This window comes from Myotis nattereri, assembly GCF_964212035.1.
Source record: "Myotis nattereri genome assembly, chromosome: 1".
Taxonomy (NCBI): domain Eukaryota; kingdom Metazoa; phylum Chordata; class Mammalia; order Chiroptera; family Vespertilionidae; genus Myotis; species Myotis nattereri.
Window position 1 is genome coordinate 12,671,240 of NC_138075.1, and position 24,685 is coordinate 12,695,924.

The following is a 24,685-nucleotide window of genomic DNA, read 5'->3' on the forward strand; positions in this document are numbered from 1 at the left end:
GTAGCGCTGCCGCAGAGGCAGGAGAGGCTCCCGCCACCACCGCTGCACTCACCAGCAGTGAGCCTGACTCAGGGCTTCTGGCTGAGCGGTGCTCCCCCTGTGGGAGCGCACTGACCACCAGGGGGCAGCTCCTGCGTTGAGCGTCTGCCCCCTGGTGGTCAGTGCGCATCATAGCTACCAGTTGTTCCGCTGTTTGGTCGATTTGCATATTAGCCTTTTATTATATAGGATGTTGATTTCAGGGAGGAAAGGAGAGGGAGAGAGAGATAGAAACATCAGTGATGAGAGAGAATCATCAATCAGCTGTCTCCTGCACGCCCTACACCAGGGATCGAGCTGCAACCCGGGCATGTGCCCTGACCGGGAATAGGATGGGTGACCTCTTGGTTCATAGGTTGATGCTCAACCACTGAGCCATCCTTGCTGGGCTAAAATCATATTATTCTAAAGGTGTCAGTTCTTTGTGCCACCCTGTGATAGCTCAGTAAATGCTTTCTCAAGTAAGCCAAAGATATTTCTTCATGAGAAAAATCTGTCTCTCACCCCCAACCCCCAAAATTATCAGGTTTAAGACTCTAAAATATGTTGCCACTTCTAAGCCCTTCACAAATAATCCAAATTTTACCTGTAGTAACATTTTCCAATCTGCACTTTCCACCACCAGTCCTTGTACTGAGAATGCTCTGTGGAAAGGGCAGCCAGATCCAAGGCCTTGGAAAACAAGTCATTTTAGGTTAGGATTTTTCTCTTCTAACAACAAACAGAAACAATAAATAATGAAATCAACCATATAATTTGCATCAATCAAAGCATGCATTAGAAATCAGACAGCAACTCAAGTTGCTCCTGTTTCCAGATGGCCCCAGGAATTTTCCCCAAATAATCAATTCCAGACCAGAGGGCTGACAGCAGATGACAAGTAAACAGTGCTTAACGGAAAGCAGATGTACAACATATTTGAATACAATTTTAATATACAAGGCACAAAAGTGGTATTTCAAAAATCCATACGTTTCCACCATTTATCAACTGTCTAATGATCCAAAATGCCTCCCAATTCAGTGTCAGTCAAACCTTTGGGGTGTTGGCCTGGCCCAACTGCAGGCTCCACTTTAATAAAGAGACACCGAGAAACAGAAAAAGATCAAGGAAGCAGATAGAAAGCGGTTTGGAAAACAGGATCATGAAGAAGCTGGGGTACTGGGGTAACGACCATCTTCAAAAACCTCCATTCCATTATTCTGACATCACCTCACATTCCAATAACTCCAAAGGTCAGACTTTCCTTTGCTGCAGACTGAAAAAAATCCCCCTAGTTGCTTTCATATTTTACGTGTGTTTCTCCCATCTCTCTCGTGTCTTCTAGCTTGTTCCTTCTAGTGTTTACTCAAGATTTGGCAAGGAATGACTAAACAGGAATGAGAATTTTATGTAGAGGCAGTGGAAACCATTTGGATAAGAGAAAAGCAAATCAATCTTTACACAGATTTGAAGCTCATAGGAATTTGAAGCTCATGCAAAGATTTGGTGAATAAAAACTCAGGTTATTAGTTAAAAGAGAATTCTGATTTTTTTCAAGTAATACTTATTGTTCTTTCTCTCAAGGTTGAAAAACTTTTATTCGTTAAACAGTGTTAGTGTAATGATGGCCAACACTTCAGTTAAAGGAACTTAGGTTTTCAGTTCTGTTATCTCAGAATATATCCCATATTATTGTCCATGTCTTAATATTAACCTTTTTCTGAAATAAATGCCAAAAATATTCCTTGGCTCTCCTACTGCAAAACTAATAACATTTCTTTGTGTTTCCCATCTTCTCTTGCTCCAGGGGAAACTTTTAAATATGCAAACTATTTATTTTTTTAAAAAGTGGTGGGGTTCTAATTGACTTGAAAAATCAACACCTCTACTTGAAAGCCATAGATATTCAAAAACAAGACACATATAACTTTCATATGCTTATTTTTCTTTTTTCCCCAAGTCAGAAATAAAAATGATGGAAAAAGCAAAAAATGATGGAAAAAGTGTAACTTCAATTAGCATTATCCCTGGAAATACTAGAAAAACATGTTTTCAATCAGCTAAATTCAGGGGTGTACTGTAAATATCTGCATATATTAATTTTAACAATCTTTATAAGATCTCTTCCAGCAAATAGATCAGATTCATTCTCATGTTTAATCTAATGACTTCTGTTTTCAGAAAAACGTCCTTCTAACTTCTTTACATTTTCTAACTTTCCAAGACAGGATTCGGTGCTTATTCCAGGCTACTGATTTACACTCACATACGGCCCTGAAACAAGTCCTCCTAAGAAGGATCTCCATGTTTGTGCTAACCCAATGAAGGAAATTAATATGAATTATTGATATAGAATAAAATAATAAAGATATACATTTAAATTATCATTCTTCATAGGAAGACGGAGGCTGCACTAGACAAAACCATTGGTGACCATTTCGAAAGGGCCCCAAGTCCCCTGAGGACAGGCATCCCTTCTTACACATCTCTCTTGCTGTGCTAAGAGGCCCTGAAGAATTGTTTATTGATTTACCTAATCCTATTCTTTATTTCTAATTTATGTTGAAAATAACTTAAACACCAAACAAATTATAGTAATAAGATTCATATTAACAATTTTAAATTTTAAAGTGGTGACAGAAAACCTATATTATTTCTTTAAAGTCCCAATTATTTATTTATTTTTAATTACAGTTTATATTCAATATTTTTTTGTCTTAGTTTCAAGTTTATAGCGTAGTGGTTAGTCAATCACATATACTCTACAAAGTACTCCTCCAATATTTCTAGTACCCACCTGGCACCATATATAGTCATTGCAATATCATTGACTATATTCCCTACGCTGAACTTAACATCCCCATGACTATTTTGTAATACCAATTTGAACTTCTCAAATCCTTCAACTTTTTTACCCAGTCCCCTAAACCCCCTCCCCTCTGGCAATCATCAAGCTAATGTTCCAATTTTTAAAAATAAATGATTATATATATATATATATATATATATATATATATATATATATTTATTTATTTAAGGATCTTTGAATCATTTAACCAATACAGAATCTCAATATCAATTGTTCAGAAGATCATAAATAAAAGCCATAAGTGTATAGAAGTCCATATGCAGAGTCTTCAGCAGATCTACACATCCTAATGGTTGTTGAAATGTCTAACTGAGCACCCCAATTGATTTCCTAATAGTGCTCCAACCACTAATGTTAAAAAAAAAAAAAAGAGGAGTCATCCTTTCACTATTGTTACAGTTGTGACAACTTCAGGATGATGAAATTAAAGAGCTTTTGGAAATAAAGATTCCTGAATCACCAACTTTATTTTGTCAATGCTGTCAAATTGCCCCAAAAAGGGAGGGGAAGAGGGAAGATGTTAAGAACTCCAAGGCAGACAAACAGTTTCCATAGGACAACTTTACTTCTCCTTAACAGTGAAATATCACTTCATAATATTCTCTAAAGTTATCTACAGTATTCTCCATATCTGTCTATAGACAAATACAGAATCACCAACTCACATGCCATTCTAGATTTGTTAATATTGGCTTCCCCCACAAATGGAAAAAGTATTAAGAATTCAAATATAGTTTTCCATAGAAGATCAACTTGATTTTTCTTGACATTTAAATACCATTTTACAGTATTTATCTAATATTTTCTAAATTTGTGTGAAATAATTTATTTACAAAGAAATTTGGAGGCCACCCAAGTAACCAGTATAATAGCACCTCTGATTTCTTGCATGTTGAAAAACAAATTTCCCTTTTTTCCCAGCTAAGTTGCAAAACATTCATTTAAAAAAAAAAAAAAAAAGAATGCTTCTGGTTCATTATTTAAATTCTTCTTCCATTCAGAAAATAACAGGATGTGGGCTCAATCCCCAGTTGGGGGTGTGCAGGAAGCAGCCGATCAATGATTTTCTCTCTCATCACTGATGTTTCTACCTCTCTCCCTCTCCCTTCCTCTCTGAAAGCAATAAAAATATATTTTAAAAAATAAAAATAAAATACAATGACATTTTAATGGAACAATCTGATCCAGCACAGAATTATAATGTGGCAAGCCCATACCAGTGGAAAATAGATACAGGGATTCTGTCTTTCTCAGTACTCCTAGCACACATCATAGTATCAATGCATAGATACTCAGTAATTACTGGTTCAAAGGATAGCCCAATCAAGTAACAAATCAATAAGTAAACTAGCCCTGGCCAGTTTGGCTCGGTGGATGGAGCGTCAGCCTGCGGCCTGAAGGGTCCCAGGTTCGATTCCGGTCAAGGGCATGTGCCTTGGTTGTGGGCACATCCCCAGTAGGAGATGTGCAGGAGGCAGCTGATCGATGTTTTTCTCTCATCAATGTTTCTGACTCTCTATTCCTCTCCCTTCCTCTCTGTAAAAAATCAATAAAATATATTTTTAAAAAAATAATTAAACTAATGAATAAAAGGGGAAACAGAGGAACAATTCGCGGTTTTACTAAATAAAAACAAAACAAATTGCTGAATTACACGTCCTATAAAGTAGTGTATATGTTCTGGGAGTTAGCAGATGAAAACTCCATCCAGTGGGTTTGAAGATATTAGTAATTCTCCAATCTTTAATAATTCGATCTGTTTATAAGGTAAGAAAGGTAGGAAGCAGAACATTTCAGAATTTAAATCCCCAAAGTCAGAAAACTTAAAATAAGAGAAAAAAGCATGAATTCAAAACTTACAGTCTTCACATCATTTTCATGATGAAAGATATACTCAAACAAAGCCTACAAAGAAAAAAATGCCAAAATACATTAGATTTTATTTTAACAAAAGCACTCTATTATTATATCAAAACTCAGGCAGTTCTGACAACAGCTGGATTGAACCAGAATAAGAAGGTACTCTACAGTGCCTGGGATTTATAAATAATGTGTCAATCCATCATTTGTCACAATTACCCACTACAAAATATGGCTATTTACAACTAATTCCTGTCTTTTACAGAGTACAATCTGGAAAGCTCAAACAACTGAACATTTTTTTCATATTGTACATACTATTTTATTAGAAAGAGATAAATGGGGGGGAAAGACACTAGGACTGCCAAAAAAAAAACAGATTCACCCCATTTTGACACACTTTACATATATTACACATTGATTATGATATTATTAATAATAACACTTTAGACATAGGAAAATCTGGACATTTCTTCTGAAACAGAGTAGAGTTTAAGGGTAAAGTGTGTGTGGGAGGGGTGGGGGGTTGCTTATTATTCAGATGACTCTAATGGGCAACCAGGGCTGGGAGCCATTATTTTAATCCTTCACCCAGCTCATGTGGATAAATAAGCATTTACTGGATTATCTGTTGGTAGGACTACATCTGTCCATAACAACATTATTTGCACTTGCAAAGAGGTTGGGACCCCTGGAAGATATCAAGGTTATTAACAGAGAAGACTTGGAAACAACAACAAAACATCAGAACAAGGTCTTTCTTTAAAAAACCATATGTACCTTTCCATTTGTTCTGTTATGCAGAAAAAGAAAAAAAAGTTCAAAATGCAGCTGGTGTTACCGCTGCCATGAAAAAGAAGGCACAACACCTGAGACAGTGCCAGGGAGTCGAGTCACACAGACACCCCAAGCAATAGGCCAACATTAGAAATGAGTTCTGAGGAGTCAAGCAAGTTGGGGACCAAAGACAGAAAAACCTGGCATCTTGTACTAAAAATGTACAAAATCTAGCTCAGTCTAAATCTAGTAACACAGACAGGTCTGTCCTGCAAGCATCAGGAGTGAACTGTGGGAAATGCCTCCGCTCACTGGACTTCGTGGTTAGGAAACAGCAAAGGTGTCGCCTAGCCATCCAGCCACCCCAAGTAAACGGCCTGAAAAGGAAGGAACCAGACATTCCACCCGGGCTGCTCCTAACACGCCACTCTCACAACAGAAAGGGAAATGAGCAAAGCTTCATGGTTCTGCTATGAAGCTGGCGGGACTGCAAATAAGCACTTGGGAAAATATCAGCAGCACTGTTCTAACCTGAGTCCCTTTCTACCTACTAGCATTTCTCTTCCTGGTTTAAACTCTAAATCTGTATAGCTCGTATCCATTTCAGTTTCCTAGAGTGTTTGATATTTAGCAAATACGTTAAATGCCATTGAAATTGAAATTAGGAATGAGCTCAGGGCTCATGTACAGAATTCACAGAGATTACAGTTAAAAATCCGAGCTAGGCTTAAACCAGTTTCCAGAAGATAAGTGCTCCTAGCCCTGAATTATTCCACACTCACCTCCAAGTATTTTTATACTGGAAAGGTCATGGGCTCTCTCCCTCTCCCTCCCCCATTCCCTCCCTCCCTCCGTCGCTCCTTCTTTAATTTAAAGGAGCATTTAATCTTTGAGTAGTTAGAATTACTAATGTACTTGGCTTGCCACTGTCTGGCTTGAGTAATCCTTATTGAGACGCCTGATTAAATACTAATTAGAAGGAGTATATTTTTTTAATCTTCTTTTTGACAGTCCTAAAATCCTCAAGGATAGAAAATCATTTTTCTGAGAATTGGCCAAGCTGAAAAAGAAAAAAAAAAAAATACACACACATAGAGGTGACCTCCTTAGCTTCACTCCCTGAAGATGCTGCTGCGTATCTGCTTTCCTTGCTCTACGTTACTGTTCTTTATAAGGAAAAAAAAAAGAATTTCCTATAATAACAGTACACTGTATACGCTTTATTTCTGACTGACTTTCCTTAACTCCAGACTAAGAGGAATTTTACATCTATAATAATTAAACATACCCTTTTCAATAAAAACATGGCCTTTCCTTCACAAATTTGTATCCAGTTCCTACAATGTTATTACGATAATACTTCTAATATAACTTCCTAACATAATTTGAAGTACATACCTTTGCCAATTTAGGTTTCTGGGCATATTTTGTTAAATTCAGTCTAGACAGATTTATAAAAGGTCCATCCGGACTTGTAAGCATGGAAGCCTATGGAGAAAATGATAAAACAAGAAATAGAAAACCTTCTCTTGAAACACAAATTAAAACTTATGCAGAAAAATTATAAAGGCAACATAATTAAAAAGAATCGCCTTTAAAAACCTTCCATATAATTCTCCACTATAACAACAGTGCAAAGTGATGTTACATAATGTTACTTCGGCAGTGCCAGGCTCTGACAGCTCACCGTGCCCAGCCTGACGAATCTTCCGGACGAGCTGGTGACAGGGCGAGCCGTGTAGGCGGTCCTGGGCGTTCGAATGGCCTGCTCCATGGTGCCTGGCCTGCCACTCTGTGTGCTGGGTCTAAGGAAACCTGTAATGGGTCTTCCCGCTTGAGTGATTGGCCTGTGACGATTGTAAATGGTTCAAATACAAAGAAGATCAATAAAGGAAGAGTCTCTAACGATCTGGACCATATTTAGTGGCAGAGGGTATGAAACAGAAACACATACCTGATGGCTGGACTAGGCCCTCCTGTCTGATTAGTTCCAGGGAGTTTCAAGGATGTTCCAGGGCCTATGAGATGAGACAGCGAATTCAACTTATGTATGATTTATATAACTGTAAAGACTGTCAGCTAATGAATTTTTAGAAATGTGCTGGTGCAAAAGACATTCATAACAGGAAATATATTTTAGGGAAATATGTTTGAAACTAATATTTATTGAGTGTCTATCAGGTTACTTATGTTATCATATTTAATCTTCACACTAAGTCTGTCAGGTAAGTAGTATTAACCCACTCAGCAAAGGCTTACAGCAGTGATTTTCAACTGGTGTGCCGTAAGAATTTTTTAAACATGCTATACCTGACTACATATTTTGTAAACACAAGATTTTCTCCTCCTAATGGCATTTCATTTACTTAATTGAAAAACCAACACTTACGTGGAACTTGAGCAATAGCATTTTCGTCCAGTATCATTTCCGCAATTCCTTCCTGGTCTACATCGATTTCATCGATATATACCATTTCAGTTAGTGCTCGTGCTTTCAAAATCCAAGCTGCCTACAAAGCATGGATAAAATAAGCACATATTAAACAGCATTAGAAGTACTGCAAAGCTTGCAGAAGCCAGCCATCCTTTATTATTATCTAACTAGAGGCCCAATGCACAAAATTCGTGCAAGGGGCTCGGCTCTCGTAGCTGCAGCAGCTTGCCTCGGCCCTCATAGCCCCGGCTTCGTCCAGAAGGTCATCTGGAAGGATGTTAGGTCTAATTAGCATATTATGCTTTTATTATTATAGACTAGAGGCCTGGTGCACAACATTAGTGCACTGGTGGAGGGGAGATCCCTCAGCCCGGCCTGTGCCCTCTTGCAGTCCGGGACCCCTCGGGGGATGTCTGCCTGCTGGCTTAGGGGGGAGCGGGCCTAAGCTGGCAGGCGGACATCCCCCGAGGGGTCCCTAGCGCTGCCGCAGAGGCGGGAGAGGCTCCCACCATAGCCACTGCGATCACCAGCCATGAACCCAGCTTCTGGCTGAGCAGCGCTCCCCCTGTGGGAGCACACCGAGCACCAGGTGGCAGCTCCTGCATTGATCGTCTACCCCTTTGGTCAGTGTGTCACAGTGACTGGTCATTCCGCCGTTTGGTTGATTTGCATATTAGCCTTTTATTATATAGGATTTTTTATTAAGCATGTTTACCACTTAATGCATTATACTAATTTAAAAGGCCATGTCAAGGATCTAAGAAGGAAAGGTCATTATTTATCATGAAACAACTAATACATCAATTACCTAATAAATAAAAGTGTGATAATTAGCTTGTGAGCCTTCTAACATGCCTTTTTATAGATAAAAGATCTTCAGAGGAAATTTTACTAGAATAATAATTTGAGAACAAATGGGTGAAGATACCCCTACCGTGCTCCTTCTGCCCTCCTCCTTCAGGATCAAGTCCTTCACGATGACTTCCCTTATAGTTCAACTCTAAACCTACTTCCCTCTCGTCTGTCCCACGGAGCATTCTCTTCAAGCTTCTATTATTATGTACTTACCATATCTGAAAAAGGCTATAATTATTTGGGAATAGGTTTAGCCCTCCATTCCCTAGAAAATGAGCTTTTTTCTTTGCTAATTTTTTAATTTTCAATAACATCTTTGATGATTTTTCTTACACAATAAGTATTTCAAAAATGTTGAATTAACTAAGATCAACTTCTCCCAATAATTAATCAACACAATCTTGGTTGCTATGTGATCTAGCCAGTAGAAAACCTGCTAGAAAGTGGGGCTGGGGAAAAGAAAAAATTAAGGAATCTAGAAAATATCAGCTTTGCTTTACCTTAAAAATTAGATATAAAGATGTGCACAATTCTATGTCTTGTTAAACACTTAAAACTACTTTATGAGGAGCAGAGAACAACAAAGCTTGGTGTCTGTCCTATGGACAATATGGAGAGAAGGCAAGTCTTGCAGTTGCAGCATAGAGCTGACTTATAGTCTAGAGCAGTGGTTCTCAACCTTCCTAATGCTGCGACCCTTTAATACAGTTCCTCATGTTGTGGTGAGCCCCAACCATAAAATTATTTTCGTTGCTACTTCATAACTGTAATTTTGCTACTGTTATGAATCGTCATGTAAATATCTGATATGCAGGATGTATTTTCATTGTTACAAATTGAACATAATTATAACATAGTGATTAATCACAAAAACAGTATGTAATTATATATGTGTTTTCCGATGGTCTTAGGCGACCCCTGTGAAAGGTCGTCCAAAGGGGTCGCGACCCACAGGTTGAGAACCCCTGGTCTAGAGGCAGTAGCAGCAAGGGAAACTTGGGCGGTTTAGAGCTCACCATACCTGCTGAGTGAAGGCAAAGGGACTCAGAGTGGAACACATGAAGGCACTAAGAGGTCCAAAGGGTCCTCACGGAACCCAAGAGGCATGCAGTGAGTCAGTCCACATCTATGGAGTACCTCCTAAATAGAGCATTGGGCTAGGTTCTGAGAAGGAAGCATGAGAATAAAACTTGGATCCTAACTTCCCTGAACACATCACCTATTGGAATATAAGGCAAGGCAAAGCAGTGCAAGTGGTATGGAAACTAGTCTTATAGGAATTAGAAAGTTGTGATTTCTTTGTAGGCTAAAGTAAATGGAATGTATATATTTTAAAAATTTAAAGAAAAGATTTTTTAAAAATCTTCATGCTTTCATTTTAATGGGAATAAAGAAGACTATCTTCACGATATATTTAGGCTCCTAAGGTGATGGCTTCCATTTTTCAGGGCATTCTTTGCTCAGCACCCTCTGGTGGACAGGAAGAAGGACTGCACATGTTCTGTTGGAACAGTAAAGCAGGAGGTGGGCTTTGCTGGTTCAGTGGTTCATTCCAGTACTTAACTCAGGAGCACCTACAGCTTGCCAGGTCCTGGGAACAGAGATAAGTAGGCCTAGTTCTAGCACATGAGAATTGCAGTGTTATGGGGAAAGTGTAATAACAACATTCTGGAGCTATTTGAGGGGAGAAAGGCACCCAGCTGCCTTGAGGTAGAGGGAATAGTAGAGAACAGTTTGGCTCAGTGGCCAAGACTAGAAAGCTTATGCCAGGTAAAGCAAACAACAGGACAGAAACAGGCTAGTTTGGCAGCTCTGAGAGAGTTGAGTATGGTTGGAGAATCAGGTCCAATTGAGGCAGCAGTCAGAGAAGAAGGCGGAGAAAATGGCAGAAGCAGATAGGTGATGGGCCCTGTATGCCACAGTGAGGTATATGAATTTTTATCCTGATGATGAGGAGCTAATGAAACTTCAAAACCAAGATATGGAGTCCTCATTAAGTGGAATTTCTAAAAGCCAAGTTTTTATAATTATAGTATCATTTATATACTAGAGGCCTGGTGCACAAAATTCTTGCGTGGGGGGTGAAGGGGTCCCTCAGCCCAGCCTGCACCCTCTCCAATCCGGGATCCCTCGGGGGATGTCCACAGGGATCAGGCCTAAACTGGCAGTCAGACATCCCTCTCGCACTGCCTGCCTGATCACCCCTAACCACCTCTGCCTCAGACCCCGCCACCATGAGGCTTTGTCTAAAAGGAGGACCGGACAACTGGAAGATGTCCGGTTGACCTGGTCTAATTAGCATATTATCCTTTTATTAATATAGATTTGGGTATTAATTATCCATGCACATATTTTTAAATTATTTTCATGTCCAGACTTTATCTCATAATTCACGCCATCATGGTTCTTGACATCTATCTTCCTACTAACCTCTCAAGTATTAAGGAGGTGCAAATATTCTTATGTTAGGCTAAGCAAAACATAGGAAAGTAAATCTACTATTCCCTCCCTACACAAATGAATAAATACTTCAGAAGCCAAATAAGAACATTTTTTAAAATTTTATTCCATAAGAATTCACTTTTTCAAAAAAGTAGAGCTCCAATTTCTAAAATCTAATTTTTAAGTAGAATGATGTGAATTTTTTATATTTAAAGCTCTATAATAAAATCTACTTAAACTGTTATTAAATTTTAAATTTCACCAGTATTTGAGGATATTAATCTTCCTGACTTTCTTTCTATCCTAACAAAAAATGACCTTGAAACTCACATATCACTGCTGGATTAAACATCGGATTGTATTCAAAGAACTGCTCTTGGCAATGTGAACAATTCTTGAGATTTTAATAAAAAACAGCAGATGGGGCTTTGGCTTTAAACAAATTTTTTTAAATTTATTTTGGAAAAAAGCCAAGTATGTTTTACAGCTCCAAAATCCTCTGCCGGTTTACATTATTTTTTAAGCTCAAAACTAATCAGTGATTAAAATAAAATGCATAATAAAGCACAATCTATGATCCCAAACTGCCCCTTGAATCTGAATAACAATATAAATTAGCTTTATCAGATATGTTTAACTTGTTGAAAAATGACAGGGTCAGGCAATTTATGTAAATAATTTGAATACCTATGTATAGCAAGTCCTGTGAAGTCCACAAAAAAATAATAGATGTATACGGAAGTTTTTTTAAAGAAGAAAAGCATAGATTCTCCCAATCTAACTGAGTGATTATCTCATCAATATTTTCCTTTTTTATCTGTGAAACTAAACCCCATCGGATCCACCAACTGAGTTAGACTGCAGGACACTATTCTGGAGGCAAATACCTGTTGGCTAATATCAGGAAAATACTGACTCATTCTCCCTTTTGTGAGGTTAATCCAATTTAGTTATAAAAATAAACATTTCAAAAGGCAAAAATTATACTGACTGAGGGCAACATATTTAAATTGTTCAGTTCCTCTTAATACAGAATGCAAGGCCAGTAGTTAAAAGCATGTACGAAACAATTCTGCTAGGTTATTATTAAGAACAGTCTGTCTGACCTGATTGTGACAACATAAAAATCAGTAACATTTGACACTGTCTAGGCCAGTGATGGCGAACCTATGACACGTGTGTCAGAGGTGACACGTGAACTCATTTTTTTGGTTGATTTTTCTTTGTTAAATGGCATTTAAATATATAAAGTAAATATCAAAAATATAAGGCTTTGTTTTACTATGGTTGCAAACATCAAAAAATTTCTATATGTGACATGGCAACCAGAAAGAATTAAGTTAGGGTTTTTCAAAATGCTGACACGCCGAGCTCAAAAGGTTCGCCATCACTGGTCTATGCTATGAAGGTGAAAATCTAAGCACAGAATATTGAATTATTATTGCAAAGCCTTATTTATCTTGAAGTTGTAAAAATGTGCCAAAGAAGAGAGAGGCAAAAAGTGTAAATAGTGAGCTCAAAAGAATCCTGTCAGCCTTGTCCGCTTTTTATCCTTTTAGCTCACTATCCGCTGGATAATTAGGTCTACAGTAACATAACAGGAAAGTAATACTAAATACAGATCTTTCATGAAGTCCCTGTGCTAGTTTGAAACTTTCAAATGCCATGTATAGTTTTAAAACCATGCCAACCATGCAAATTATTGAAGTTTTAATTTTAATCAAAATCTTCCAAAATTAGTGAAAACAAAAAAAACACACTACTTACTCTATTTATAATTTAGGTCATTCTTAAATGACTTGTACATAGTATGCAAAAAATAGTTTTGGTTATAAACATTTCAAAGACAAATGGCATACTTTTAAAGAACAGAGTACTACATTTTAACCTATTTATGGTGTCTCTTTAACACTCACAAGCCTCTTATAAGAGTACTTTGTATATTGCTTTCTTCTAAAAAAATTTCATGATTATCCATATGGGCCCTATATAAGGTGCAAATCACTTATTAACCTGAAAAACACTTAAAATTCTCTCTCATTTGGGAGGGCAAACACCTGGCAATATTTAAGCTCTCTGATTTACAGCTCTTCCCTCCCTTCTCCTTATTCTCACACTTCCTGGAAACCCACTTGGACTAAAAGCTTCAGTGGCCAGGTGCTCCCCTAACTAGACCCCCTCTCTCCCTCACTTGCTGTAACTTACCCAGTTAACACGCCCTCCTGACCACCACCCCCTTACCTCTAACCAAGTCGATTTGGTAGAGGTGGCTGTCTGGCCAGGGTCCCTTCCTCTCTTCTTCATTGTGACAAGCATCTCTGTCCATAACCAAGACCTTCTGAAGCAGAGTCGGGCTGTTCTACTCAAGACATGTCCCGCCCATCACAGTCTTTTCAGACACCTGAGGCTCTGCTAACTTCTTGCTCCCTTTCTAAGGTCCTGGTTCCCCTTGCTTCCTTTACTGTTATCCTTCTGGTCAATATCGGTTATTTCTATTGAAGCACCAGGGCTTACTGAATAGACTCTATGAGTTCCATAAGGCTACCCATCCACAGTCACAAAAGCATTAGCAATATAGTAGTTACATAAGAAGGTATAGAATGCCTAGATACGGCTAATTTTATAACACGACAGGTAGATAGGCAGCAAATGTTCTAGTCTATAGCAACAACTAAGCGATAATAATTAAAGTATTCTCTAAACTAAGGGCTGCAGCTAAGCCTTTACCTGAGATACCGGCAATTCAGGGCCTGGTTCCTGGGAAGCATTAAGAAGATAGCAAATATTTTTTTTTATTTAAATTCTTTATTGTTGGTAGTAAACATTTTAAAGAAATATAGTTTCTAAAATAAAAAAGTCTTACTGACTAACCAAGTATTTGTAGATGAATTCAAACTCACTCAATAAAAATCCAAATATTAACTTTAATTTTTCTACCTAAGTGTTCTCAGGAGTTCTGTAAAACTAATATACTCTGAAGAGTACTAAATTCTCTATGATCAGAAAATTCTAAGTACTCTAACTTCATTTAGAGCACTGAGAAGATATCTTAACTGCTCATTTAATGAAGACACAACAGCTTCCCAAATTAAAAATAATTTGACAATTGTACCAAGGAAACATTTCTTTATATGGTGGTTAAAATATCAGAATTTAATCACTTTGGGAGGAAAAGGAAAATCTACATACTCTAAACCAGCGGTTCTCAACCTGTGGGTCATGAACCCTTTGGGGGTCGAACGACCCTTTCACAGGGGTCGCATAAGACCATCGGAAAACACATATATAATTACATATTGTTTTTGTGATTAATCACTATGCTTTAATTATGTTCAATTTGTAACAATGAAATTGGGGGTCACCACGATATGAGGAACTGTATTAAAGGGTCACGGAATTAGGAAGGTTGAGAACCACTGCTCTAAACCCTCTAGTTCACATAAATACAATGGGATTGGTGGCTGAAGATAAAAAATTAATTCTAACTGTAATGTGCTCTGAGAAAATTTTATAAATAAACTATGTAATGTATATCAGTTCCAGGTGCTGATAACTCAGGGTATTTTCTGTCCAAATTAAATAGAAGCCCGTTGGTAAAAAATCAGACTTATAAACAAATTTATTTATAAAACATCTACACTTACATGTCTATATCAATAGCTTCTGTCGAATGCCTGAGTGTGTTTTGTTGAGGAATCTACTAAGAAACAGAAATAGGATCTTTGCTTGCCTTGCTTTCTACAGCTCTGAAATCCAAAAAAGAATACCCTACATATTTATTTAAGAATTACTATGTGTTCAGGCAATGTGTAAACCTTCTGGTCACCATGCGAGGATAAGCAATTTCTTTAGCGTGGCACACGGTAGGAACATGGGAGACAAAAGCCAAGCGAGGCTGGAAAGTGAGGGCCCTAGAAGGTGGGCTTTAGAGAATATTTATCAATCAGCTGAACCAAACACAAAACAGCAGCTAAGAATGCATAGCAACGGGAGGTTTTCAATTCCACTGTGCACAAGAAAGATGTAGGAAAAGTACAGATTTCCCACAGTCCATACTTAAAGAAACACACTGATTGATATACAGGAAATGAAATGACAGAAGTAACCCCTTTCTATTCTTTTTTTCTGGTTATTTGTATACATGTCTGTTGACCCATTATTTCACCTGAGTTTTGTAACAACCATCTGAGAGAGGCAGGTAAGTGATATTATTCACTTTACAGATAATAAAACAAATTCAGAGATGTCTTGTAATTTGCTCAAGGTTATACAAAGAGCCACAGCTCTTTCTTGCCAGCGCATCTTGGAGATAAAAAAAAAAAAAAAAAAAATGAGTTGGAAATAATAAAGCAGGATTGAAGGGTAAAGTGTAGGAAAAACATAAGTTCCATATACAAAGGGGGGAAAAGCTTACCAGAGGTGATTGTAGACAATGCTTGAAACGGAAAAGAAAACAACTAAAGGAGATGCTTGTTATTCTGCCAAGGGCAGGAAGATCCCCCAGTGGCCAAACTGAAACCGGCAGCTCAGCTTCAGAGCGCTCTGTTCCCGGATGAAGGCCTCTGCGCTGGCTCTGCCTCATTCCACTGTCCCTCAGGAATACATTTACAATTTACCGTACAGCTAAAAAGCATGTGGGAAAATGATGTGAAATGAGAAGGTGAGAGAAGAAAATTAAAGGCCTAGGGGATGAGAAGATGTGGAGGCAGGTGAGGTTGTATGAATGGAAGATGGAGACAAGGCCTGAAGGAGAGGGAGGCAGAGAACACATTCATTTCACAACATTCTCCCGGCATCCCTGGCACTCGGCTAGGCACTGAAAACATTCTATGGGGGAAAGCACATAATCCAATGAATTACAATACAATATGGTAAATGCTATATTCAAGCTATGGACCAATTATAGATGACTTAGTTGGAGAGGAGAAAAGAATACATGAGAGGTAAGAAAGTCAGAGAAAAGAGAGAGAGATTATTCTGGAAATTACTGAGTGCCAATGATTTTATAAACTACATTCAACATCATTTTATCATCAATTCACCGGACACTCCTCACAGATGCTTTCCATATTACCAACAATCCTTTGAGAAAAACATAGATGACAGAATCCTACATGCAAATATCACTAGCTGCATAGAGACAATAGCAGCTAACATTTTTGATCACTTACCATGTATTCATGAACTTAACCCTCACAACAACCCTTTGAGATAGGTACATTATCATCCCCATTACACAGATGAGAAAACTCTGAGGTCAAGGTGTACAGGCAGAATCTGAACCTAGACATTCAGGGCCAACAGCTGGTACTTTGCTGAGAATGTGAGGTCGTAGCAAGGCTGGACAGCAGACTACTGTGGGGCATGGGGAGACCAAGGCCAGGTAGGGCTGGCCTGGAGGTCCATCAGGAGTAGCAGGACTATGACAAGAAAAACTCAAAATGTTGTAATTTAGAGAGAAGGCAGAACTTTTTAAAAATCACTGAGACATCTTTGGATCGCTCTCTACTAGAGTTTTGTGATTTCAATTAATCCGCCCCTATAGGGAACCACAAGTTAGGTTCGCTTGGTCTAGCAAATAATTTCCATGGATATCCACACAGTTGAGTCAGAAGACCTGGGCCTGGTCCTCAGGAGCCACTTAGCTGCATGACCTGGAGCAAGTCCTGCAACCTCCATTACCTAGTCCTCCCCTCATAGTGGAGTAATAGTGCCCACTGTATGGCATAAAACTTTGCAGTTTTAAGAAAATTTAATCATTTTCGGAATTCTTTCATAGGTACGATCATTGTCAATGAAGTGTAAGGGTGGTAGCACCTTTGACAGGAGTTATCAATCACACAGAATTTCCCTATAAAAACATCTACATAATGAACGAAAAAGCACCAAACTCTCTATTACTTCCCTTGTCAGAACTGAGAAGGAACTCCCAGTTAGGCACACAAATTAAAACTTCTCTTTGGATCTCCTTCAAAGTGAGCAAGAGGGCATGGACAGCAGAGTGGCACCGCCGACAACCAGCAAATACTCATTAGCAGCAACTTCAATTCACATCAGTTTGTCTCCTCCCTTCCTCCCTGCAGTAAGGCTTTCTCTTCGGTTGCTGTTATTACTTCAGGGAGTTAAGTCTCCAGATAATTCTGAATGTGACTTCCTAATGGCCACCAATACTCACTCCAGCTAATGAATCTACTCTTCTGAGTTATTATTCAGAATTTAACAATAACAGGAAGGGGGGAAAATGTAAGGGAACAGAGAAATGGACAGATTTCAGAAGGTTAGGGAGATTGACTGACCAAGTAGCCAAGTGGGAATGTAATATGTACAATTCAGCAGGAATACAAAATCAGAAAAAGAACTGCTCCACAGGGTACAGAATCAAAAGACTAAGTGCGGCTAAGTCTCCATGGCCCCAAAGAGGAAATAAATTAGATAATCATCCAGAAAGATGCTTTTTGGCTTGGATCTCTAGATCGTTGTCTCAACCAGCGACTAACAGATAAGTCACTGGGGAGCCCTGATTCCCTATCTTTCATCTAAGCCAGTGGCTCTTAGCCTTTTCTCCACCTTCAAACCATTTACAGTATTAACCCCTTCCTCTCCGTAACATCTCTCACTATAAGCAGAGATGGGGGGAGGGGGGGGAGGAGAATGTGAATTACCCCTATTCTGATATACAGCTTCCAGAATCATTAATTTTAATAATTTGGAAATCTACCCCATTGTCATTAAAAACAAACAAAAAAACCCCCAAAAAACAGTGCCCAAAAAAACCTCCCTGTTTTATGACCTGTTTAAATATAATGGAGCTAAAATACCAGAACTGGGTTTCAAGCCATGAATCTGACATATGGAACACAAAGAACAGTAATCAGATTAAGCAACTAATCAGGATGACCCACATCCTTTAAAAGCAACCTTTCCCTCGGGGTCAGATGGTGTGTGGAAGGGGTTTCTCCCTTTCATATCTTATCGCTCTTAACCACTTCTTCAGTCAGGATTTAAAGAACACTTTGAAAAAAGACAACGCCTCTCTCTGAATTTTATCAAACGGGGAAACTATGCTAAATTAACCAATTATCCTTCTCTCTTTATTTTTAACTGATCAGAACCTTAATTAGTGCCCTTCATGCTCACAGACCCTGCCCTGTGTCTCACCATTCTGCTCCTGGAAAAAGCAGTTCAGAATCCATCTGCTTCATGAACCTTTTCCCATTATCAACCACCATATTAATATACTCAACCTACCCTTCAGTTCTTCTGAATCCATATAAAAATGTATTACTCTAAGGAAACATGCTATTCCATAGTATATCATACCTCTCTGGCCAACCAGACTACCTCAATTTTGACAAGAATCAAAATTAAATAAAACCCAAATGTCCTAATAAAAACCACAAGGCACTAATTAAATATGTTTGATGGAAGTATGCCAAAAGGATATCTCTTAAAGGAGAAGTAAATGTAAAATAGTCTCAAAGATAGGCTTCCTCCAAAAAGGCTGATGTATCGAGACTGAAACGTTATCTTTTTTGAAGCTCCCTGAACAAGCTTATACAAAGATTAACAAGTAACAAATCACTTCAGAGAGGTTCTCCTCATCGGGGAGAAAAACAAGCAAAAATAAAAAGTGGAAAAAAAACAACATCAAAAGCAAAAGCTATTTTGTTTTTGGAAAAAAGAAAGAGCAAAAATAAATTCATTTGGCACTCCGAAGAAATATTGTCATTTCCTTGCTCTTCTATGTATCCCAGCACTGCTTCAAAGTCACTCATTTGTACCCAAATCAGTTTGGTGGCACAGGATAAATCCCAATGAGGATAATCACTATTAGAAACACTCTCCTGGAGGAATCCAGGAAGAATTTTCTGGATTAATTAACAAGAAATGACTTAAGTTATGTCCATAATGCTAATACATTCATTTGAAAATATAAATGTACATTTAAGAACCAATGGTCCTGCCGAAGCCGGTTTTGCTCAGTGAATAGAGTGTCGGCCTGCGGACTGAAAGGTCCCAGGTTCGATTCCGGTCAAGGGCATGTACCTAGGTTGCGGGCACATCCCCAGTAGGAGATGTGCAGGAGGCAGCTGATCAATGTTTCTCATCGATGTTTCTGACTCTCTCTCTCTCTCCTTTCCTCTCTGTAAAAAAATCAATAATAAAAAAAAAAGAACCAATGGTCCTGAGAATTAAGGATGAGGGGCGCCCGGCCTGAGGGGCTCAGTGGTTGAGCATCGACCTATGAACCAGGAGGTCACGGTTTGATTCCATGGTCAGGGCACATGCCCAGGTTGTGAGCTCGATCCCCGGTGTGGGGCCGGCAGGATTCAGCCAATCAATGGTTCTCTCTTATCATTGATGTTTCCATTTCTCTCTCCCTCTCCCTTCCTCTCTGAAATAATATATATATATATATATATATATATATATATATATATATTTAAAGAAGAAGTGGGAGAGGAGGGAGGTCATTTAAGAAAAGAAGGATGAGGGGCAAGGGTTGGGGGTGACAATCATCAGGCAACTAGGATGATCTTCACAAACATAAGTAATGCCATCAAAATGCAACCATGCATATGATTAATGCACTTGTTCAGCAAATACACGACAGCCCCTGGGTGCCAGACTTTGTGAATACCTTACAGATCTGCCATCCTGGACTCATCCTAAGGAAAGGAAAGAGCATTTGTCATGTTTTTACTCAAAGGAACCTCCTTAAGCTTCCTAAAGCTCTTCCTTCATTACATCAGTACTCTTAACATAAATATTTACTTTTTTTTAATTAAGAAAAAAGCAGGATGTCTTCAAGCTTGGGAAAAGCAGACTGGGAAATATGTCCAAATTGAAATAACAATTGGGCCCAAACTACCTAAACTGGTACTAAGAAAAGCACACAGTCCAAAAGCGTGGTGTTTAAAGGTTGGCTCTCAAAAGAAAAAAAAAAAAAAGGTTGGCTCAAAGAATAACTAACATGAATGAACGCTGTCAACTTTCCAGCAGCCCTATCCCGATATCAAAAGCCCAGTTTTGCGAGATAACATCAAGCTAAACTTCTATTCCTGGTGAAACATTCCCCATTGTTCTGACCACATAGATCTTGAAAACCATCGTGCCCAGAACAGTGTCTGGCACATCACAGGTCTGTAACTAACTTCTGTGGTACAAATGGAAATGGGTCAATATTTCATCATGATTCCCCTGTGGGATCATGGTAAGTTTCTGCGTTGCTGTTTTTTTAAACCGCATCTGTGGTACTAGTGTCCCAAGAAGCACACTTGGAAAAATACTTGCCCACAGAAACACAATCCTATCAACTAACACAAACAGAACCTAGCTTGGCACCTCCACTACCGTGGATTGTTCTAGGGGAGATGCACAATCTATCTGAAGGCCAAAACGTTCACCTCAAAAGGTTACCCTCCATCCATTTGCTGGGACCTATGGCAGAGCCTGATGACAGTGTTCACACTCACGCCTGGGCTTATGCATCGCCCCTCATTTTTTTTTTTTCTAACTAGAGGAAAAGCTGGCAAACACGAACTCTGTTTTGCATTTACTAGAAGCACTGACAAACTGCCACAGCTCTGCTCCTATCCTCTCTTTTTCTCCTTTTTGCCTCTTCCAGGAACTACCTGTCAACCAGACCTGCACCTCTCACATGCATTAAACATACGACCTATTCATCCGCTTTACTGAATATTACACTTTAAGAGAAGTTAAACTATCGCTGTAGTTTACTTAAAATCTCTTTTCATCAATGCCACCATTTAGGGGGACATTTCCGTCCCTTCCCCAGTCTCTCTCTCTCCTAATAATAAATGTACCCTTTCCCCCTCCTAGGTTCCTCTAACTTGTCTTATTGGCAAGCTGCACTCATGCCCCCAAATCAAAGGCTCCTCACTCTTGAATAACAGTTTAAGGTGAAGTGGAAGGATCACACATTTGATCCAAAAGAAAAAAGGCAGCTATGGCAACGGGAGGTAGAAAGTTTACAGATCGTTAAGTTTATATGTCATTGTTTTAGAAATGAACAACGCACATGCAGCGAGCTTAAGAGCCCATCCGTATGCAAGTAAAAGTCAGGGACTTAGGGGTTCCTTTCTGGGACGCTTGGAGGAAGTAAATGCCGGGAGCCGGTCCATCCTTGCTGTTTCAAGGGACCTGGCACATATGGCATACTGTTCTTAATATGTTTGCTCACCTTCTTGGCACTATGTGTTTTAACCAAGATCTCTGAGAAAGGTTGTTTCCCCAGGTAGGGATTTTCCCCTGAAGTTAGGGAGGGAATAAAACCTCAACTAAGTGACAGGGGGGTAATTAATCACTTTAACTACGAACAATCATGCTTAAGCTACATAATCTTTACTCCCTGGAATGGAGATAAGAAATGCCCTAACCTTTGGAATAGAGATTGATAGGATTGGAATCAACTGGTATGAATACAGATGTAACAAGACAGAACATAGAAGACAGAACCAAGAATACAGAACCTACACAGAACCTAGAGACAGAAGAACTTTGCTGGAGAGAACATGGCAAAAGATCCTGGACTGAACCTGACTACAGAAATTGGCAAGAGAACCTGACTAGAACCTGGTGACTGAACCTGGCTGGAGAACCTGGCTGGAGAACCTGGAGAACCTAGCAAGAGAACATGGACACAGAACCTGGCTGGAGATCCAGACCAGAACTTGGCTAGAGATCCTGGCTAGGCTGCTGATCAACTGAAAGCTGTCTCCGTGTCATTCCTTCTTCGCCGACTCCGTCCACACCTTTGGGGACCCCTGAACCTGCTGGGGTTGGACCCCAGCAAGTAAAGGCACCGCCAACGTTTCAGGCGGGGGGTTGGTTATCCTGGCACAGCAACCGCGGGTCCCTCCGGGCCTCGGGTACGCAGCGGGCAGGCGCCCGCCGGACACGGCTCCCGGGGTCTGTGCTCACCACACAGTCAACCTGCCTCTCGGCCTTCCTCCCCGGAGCTCCCACCCGGAGGCCTGGGCACCCCCGGAACCCTCTGCCTCGTCCCCAGGATCCGCAGGGCCGATGGGGTCTGGCGGGTACCTGGTCGTAAGGGGACTTCTCCAGCATCTGCGAGCACACAGCGGCGCAGAACTGGAACTTCCTGCGCCTAAAATAGCTCCAGGCCAGGAACAGCGGTTCCATCTCTGGGGCCATGGCTGCCGAGGGCTGCCCGGGAAGGGCCGCGGCCGGACCTAGGGAGGGCGGGACCCAGGAGCCCGCAGCGTCCAGCTCTGCCCGGCAACTCGGCGACAGGGGCCTAGTCACAGAGGAGCCCGCATTGCGCCTGAAAACAGGAGAAAGAAAAATACACCGCAAACAGAACTCAGCCGCAGGCTTGCCCATACGCTAGGGCGTGCCAAACGTGGTGCAAGACAAATGTGTACTTTTAAAGACTACATGTTTCATTAATTTCGAGAAGGCAGTGTAACTGAATTAAGAGGCGGTACTTAGACACCTCGGACTGGGGTCCTCAACCTCCCCCTAGACGCGCCGTTGCCTAGCAGCCGAACGCTCTTCTTACACTGCCAATCACAAAGTAGACCCTCCTGCAGGTCACTGTCTTACTCTTACTCCTTCACCTATTTTTATCCCAATCAATTACCCTTCCGACTTCAGAAACACCAGCTTGCAAACCGCTTTTTCAACACCATCCTGCCCATTCGAACCCAAAGCCCTACCTAAAATCTTAAAACTCTCCAGTCCGTTTCTCGAAGTCCTTCTCACCAAATCCCAAAGTCCAAATTGAAAGGAACATTGAAGATTGCTTAGTTCAATGCATTCATTTTTTACAGATGAGAAACTGAGGTAGGCTGAGGAAAGAGAAATTTTTTTACGTTATGTCTCATGGAGTTAGGGATCTGGGCTGTAATCTGTGTGGCTGCCCACAGGCTGTTATTACTGTTTGTTAATTTGATGCTGCACAGGGATTCTGAGTTATAAATTATTCATTTTTACCAAACAAGATAATGTGTGCAAAAAATTAAAAACGAGCTTTTGAAACACCATCTTCAAGCACTTGCTGTTGGTCAAATGTTTACTTGTGCAGAGAATTTCTTCAGGCACAATTCTGACTTTGCTCAAGATCAACACACATGACAAATATCTTTAATGGTTATGAAAGGAGAAGTGTGACTGGGTTAAATCCAGGTAGACTTCATTATGGAAGACTAGGGGATCTTTATTCTTTGCCTCCTTCCTACCGCGGTGGGAGAGGCAAGAGAGGAAAATTAACTCAATACTGAGTAACTTTCTGATCAGGTCTCAATCTCCTTTATAGATAAGAAACAAACTGCCAACAGCACAGATATTTATATATTTCATAGATGTAAAAATTAAACTTACCTTTCTGAGAAATGGGTTGTTTGTTTGTTTTTACTCCTCTACTAGCAGTCTTTCTTGAATTTTTGCATCTTGGAGGCAATTAATTTCAGGATTATGCTTATTATAATTACGTATTAAAATGAGTGCATTGCTTTTCCCCGGAGTGCCTCTAGAAATGTAACCTGTTCTAATCAGCAGCTTATTGTTTTAAGGTGGCAGATTTTTAGGGCCACACATGCTGGCATTTGGCAATTAGGCTCAATATTTCACAGGGTCTTTTCACTAATATCCTTTTTCTCTCCCAACATCTCACTTTAGATACAATATTCTATTTAGTCATCATGTCTCCTTTGGCTCCTATGGTCAGTGACAGCTTCTCAGACTTTCTTTGTTGAGGAGTGCCGGTCAAGTATTTCATAGGATGTCATGGAAGTTTCTAAAAATATGATGCCCAAAGTCCATCCCCAGATATTCAGTAAATGGTTTGAGGTAGGGCTGAGGAATCAGTATTTTTTTAAGTTTCCCAGGTCATTTTAATGGGAAACCAGGGTTGAACAACCACTGTGTTGAGTTCAAAATGGCCTTGTATATATTGAGAGTATTGCCAACTTCCTAGAGGGAAATAGATTTTTGCAAGTAGGATACAAAAAGTATTTAAAATATATAAAATATATATTTAATATGGGGCAAAATAGAAGCATTAAAGTATCTTAGGAGCATATAATTCATCTTAGCTTCTTTCAGAAGGTTATTCTTTCTCCTTTAGAAAAGTCAAATGGATAAGAAAAATTATAGAATGCTTAGCAAATTGCAGAATGTTATGTCCAAATGTAGCATAAAATGTACCTTTAAAGGTAATAAACATGTTATTTTTAAATCATGTACATGTATTTATGTTAATTTTATGAATGTATTTTTTATCATTTCTAATAATGCAGAAATCATTTTAATATCATGCCATTAATAAGAAAAATTGCTGTTGTAACAGTTCTTGGTGAAGGGGGTAGATAAGAATTACTGGGGCCATTTTCTTACTGGAGAAAAGGAAGCATAGCAAAACAACATAATTCCTTTGAAAGGGT

The 24,685-nt window shown here is 39.4% G+C and overlaps 1 protein-coding gene across 1 annotated transcript in view; it reads right to left on the reverse strand.

Moving 5' to 3' along the window:
* The window catches only part of TTC8 (tetratricopeptide repeat domain 8), a 37,690-nt gene extending 15,169 nt beyond the window's left edge, over nucleotides 1–22,521 (reverse strand). The window contains exons 1-7 of the mRNA XM_081106394.1: nucleotides 22,323–22,521; nucleotides 7,917–8,037; nucleotides 7,482–7,545; nucleotides 7,215–7,374; nucleotides 6,926–7,015; nucleotides 4,751–4,795; nucleotides 626–711 (exon numbers count right to left, since the gene is read on the reverse strand). Coding sequence (XP_080962520.1) covers nucleotides 626–711; nucleotides 4,751–4,795; nucleotides 6,926–7,015; nucleotides 7,215–7,374; nucleotides 7,482–7,545; nucleotides 7,917–8,037; nucleotides 22,323–22,436 — 680 coding nt within the window. The 5' untranslated portion in view covers nucleotides 22,437–22,521. The remainder of the gene's footprint in view (nucleotides 1–625; nucleotides 712–4,750; nucleotides 4,796–6,925; nucleotides 7,016–7,214; nucleotides 7,375–7,481; nucleotides 7,546–7,916; nucleotides 8,038–22,322) is intronic.
* Between the last annotated feature and the right edge of the window lie 2,164 nt (nucleotides 22,522–24,685).